This window comes from Kickxella alabastrina, assembly GCF_025024165.1.
Source record: "Kickxella alabastrina strain RSA 675 chromosome Unknown BX661scaffold_30, whole genome shotgun sequence".
Lineage (NCBI taxonomy): Eukaryota > Fungi > Kickxellomycota > Kickxellomycetes > Kickxellales > Kickxellaceae > Kickxella > Kickxella alabastrina.
The window spans coordinates 1-2,903 of record NW_026251501.1 but is presented as its reverse complement, the minus strand read 5'-3'; the positions used below and the strand labels follow the sequence as shown (position 1 = coordinate 2,903).

The 2,903-nt window shown below is 44.2% G+C and overlaps 2 protein-coding genes across 2 annotated transcripts; both read right to left on the bottom strand.

The window, feature by feature from the left end:
* BX661DRAFT_188271 (uncharacterized protein) lies at positions 1 to 401 on the bottom strand (the record flags this gene model as incomplete). The annotated part of the gene is made up of 2 exons (XM_051537393.1): positions 240 to 401; positions 1 to 214 (listed from the first exon to the last, which is right to left on the bottom strand). Coding segments are annotated over exons 1-2 (320 nt in total), but the record flags the coding sequence as incomplete, so codon positions are not given.
* Positions 402 to 1,589: 1,188 nt separating this feature from the next.
* Positions 1,590 to 1,977, bottom strand: BX661DRAFT_188258 (uncharacterized protein). Its single transcript, XM_051537392.1, has one exon. The coding sequence runs from the start codon at positions 1,813 to 1,815 to the stop codon at positions 1,630 to 1,632; it is 186 nt and encodes a 61-aa protein (XP_051388973.1). The 5' UTR covers positions 1,816 to 1,977; the 3' UTR covers positions 1,590 to 1,629.
* Between the last annotated feature and the right edge of the window lie 926 nt (positions 1,978 to 2,903).

Here is a 2,903-nt window from a genome sequence, read left to right as displayed (position 1 = left end):
CTGAAAGTCAAGACCAAAAAGGAGATATGCAAGCTAGTTCCTAGCTTTGTCAAGCAGCTGACCCTGTGCCTTGCCCAGGCAAATGACACTGGTGTCCTGCACAGGGACATCTCAGCAGGGAATGTGTGCGTCAAAAACGACAAGGTGTATGTCATTGACTGGGGCTGTGCCAAGGTCATTGGCTGGGGGGCTACTAAGGATGCTGCCAGGGATGCTGCCAGGGATGCTGCTGAGGACACTGCTGAGGACACTGATGAGGACACTGATGCGGAGACTGATGAGGATGCCGCTGAGGATGCTGCTGAGGATCCCACTGACGACACTGGCCCAACTCAACTTAAACATATTGAGGTTGCCGAGCAGTGGGGGTTCAATGCGACAACAGTGGGACAGGTGGAGGTGGCCAAGGACCCATTTACAGGGACGCCCGCTTTTCATGGGAATTCCCATGCTCAGCAGCAGCCCCATCCGGGGAATCCTTGACGACATGGAGAGTGTTCTCTATGTCGTTATGGACGCAGTGTGCCCAGCCGGCACTAAGAGGGATGACGTTCAGGGGTTCAAATTCCTAGGCAGTCAAAGCCTGGCTTTGAGTCGGTACAGCATCATGATGGTTGAGGAAAAGTATCTGGAGTTGTTTGGGATAGGAAATCCAAGCAAGATATTCAGGGATCTATTCCACTCAATGCGCCGGTTCTTATTTGAACCGGGAAACCAGTACATTAGCCACCAGCTCTGGTGGGACAGTACATTTAAACGACAGGCTAACTGGGATGCTGCTCCCAGGTTTATGCATCCCAAGGCAATTGAGCTCCTCAAAGAGGATAGTGGCCAGCTTAAGCGACCAGCTGAGGACGAGATCAATGCTGGGTCATTCAAGAAGCTAGCACTTTAGGTTTTTTGTTTTTAATAAATCTTTTTACGACCCAAAAAATCAACTGCAAAAAATTAAAATTTTATTAAACTTGAAGAAAATATGAGTAAAATATAAATATTTTAACTCTTGTCTGTACCTCTTGTTTACCAATCTACTGATCACCTTTCACCGATCACTTTAACTGTAAACAACAAATACTTTTAAACTCGCACATTGACCAATTTTACTGAAGGTTGATTGCATCCATAATTTTCGATTTCTCCTATTTTGCCAAATGATTTCAATTTAACGTTATTCTTTCTTATTTCTTAATTTACTTTATCATTTTTTCTTTCCTTTCTAATTCACAGTTCGCATTTTACAATTTAGTATTTTTTACACACTTTCAATATTCTTTTGCTAGCATAGATGATAGCCGGTATTACCTCGCAATTAGCGTCGGAACAGCACTCGGCACATACCGGGTACTTTTGCATCTGCTGGACCAATTGCAGTACGGGTTAGATTTATGCTACGCACACCGACAAAAGAAGAAATGGCAACACACCTGCTATGCTGGGACTAATCCTGACGGGAGTGCAGACAGTGAGGCGGCGTTGGACATTCAGATGCCCGAAATGGTTAATTCCTTGGCACAATTGGCGCTGAAGTCGCACAACTTTAAGCTGCAGGATATTGCGTCTGAGCTGGTGCTCGATACGGCTATACAGTGAGAGATGCTGCAGCTGATAGTCGCACAGGCTCTGGGTAGTTCAGCAGTAGAGGGGGGCCGGTTGAGGATAGTTGTATTTCTGTAAGTGCCGGTGATGACGCCGCAACGGGTCGGCAGGGTGGTTTGGGTCGGTAGCGTTGAGGTGCTGGTGGATGCTATGCGTGCGCCCAGGGAAAAGGAGGCAGCAACGCGGGCAGTCGCTGGAGCTGGGCGCTGTTGATGTCATCCCCGCGTGTGTCTGCAAGGATGACCAGGTTCAAATGGGTGTTACAGTTCAGGAGCTATTGGGGCAAACATTTTAATAAGCATTCGCATAATTTGTGCATTACACACTCTCGGCTCTTGTTAGAAAAATAGTTTTATGACACTCGCATCTACTCCCTCCTCTTGGCTTAGAATGAATGTACATATTTACAGCCATTTATTTATTTATTTCTAATATGTATTCTTTACTTCATTGGTTTTATTTATTCTGTTCTATTTTGTTCTGCCCAACTTGGCTTTTATTGAAACAACCTTTTTAGCCTTTACACACAATGTTGCACAGCCAAATAACATGGATGTGAATGTTGGGATTGAGATTCAAGTGACTGCTTTTATTTTGCATGCCAACTGATAGAAGGCAAAGAAGATTATAGAGTATTAGACCAGGGATTCAATAATATTATCCAAATATGATCGCCCTTTTATAACATGCACGCATACACAAAGATTGCAACACCAAAACACTCAATATTTGAGCTGCTTGCAGAAAAGTCAGTACTCGGCATTAGTGATTATAACGGCTAGTGTGTAAAACAGGGCAGGGTTGAGGATGGCACACACACAAATATGCGTGTGCCAAACCCGACCTTAATTATACTTTTGATTTCTTTTGTAATAATGCTATGTAAGAGGGGGTGTGAAAAGCACTAGTTGTCTAGTGTTAGAAAAGTAGGGGTGATTTTACAAAGAGTTTTATTACTAACTTTTATAAAATGTTGCTAGCGCCCGCCTTGTCCTGTATATGTGCCTTGTCGCCCTTGTTGTGCACATTGCCAATTGTGCACTCCGTTGAAAAAAACTAATTTTTCTGCAAGAAGACCGGTATTTTGGCAAGTCAGTGTTGTGGTTTTCGTGTATGTGCACTCACGCGTGTGCATTGCAAAATGGGGAGCATGTCTAGACATCATTATTATGCCTCCCTAATTTACACCTGCATGATCCAATTAGTACCCTATCAACCGGCATGCAGATGGAACCTTGTTTCACGATCCTCAACCTCAACATCTACTTCCATGTCTTCAGGCTGCGCAGCATTACATTAACATTGCT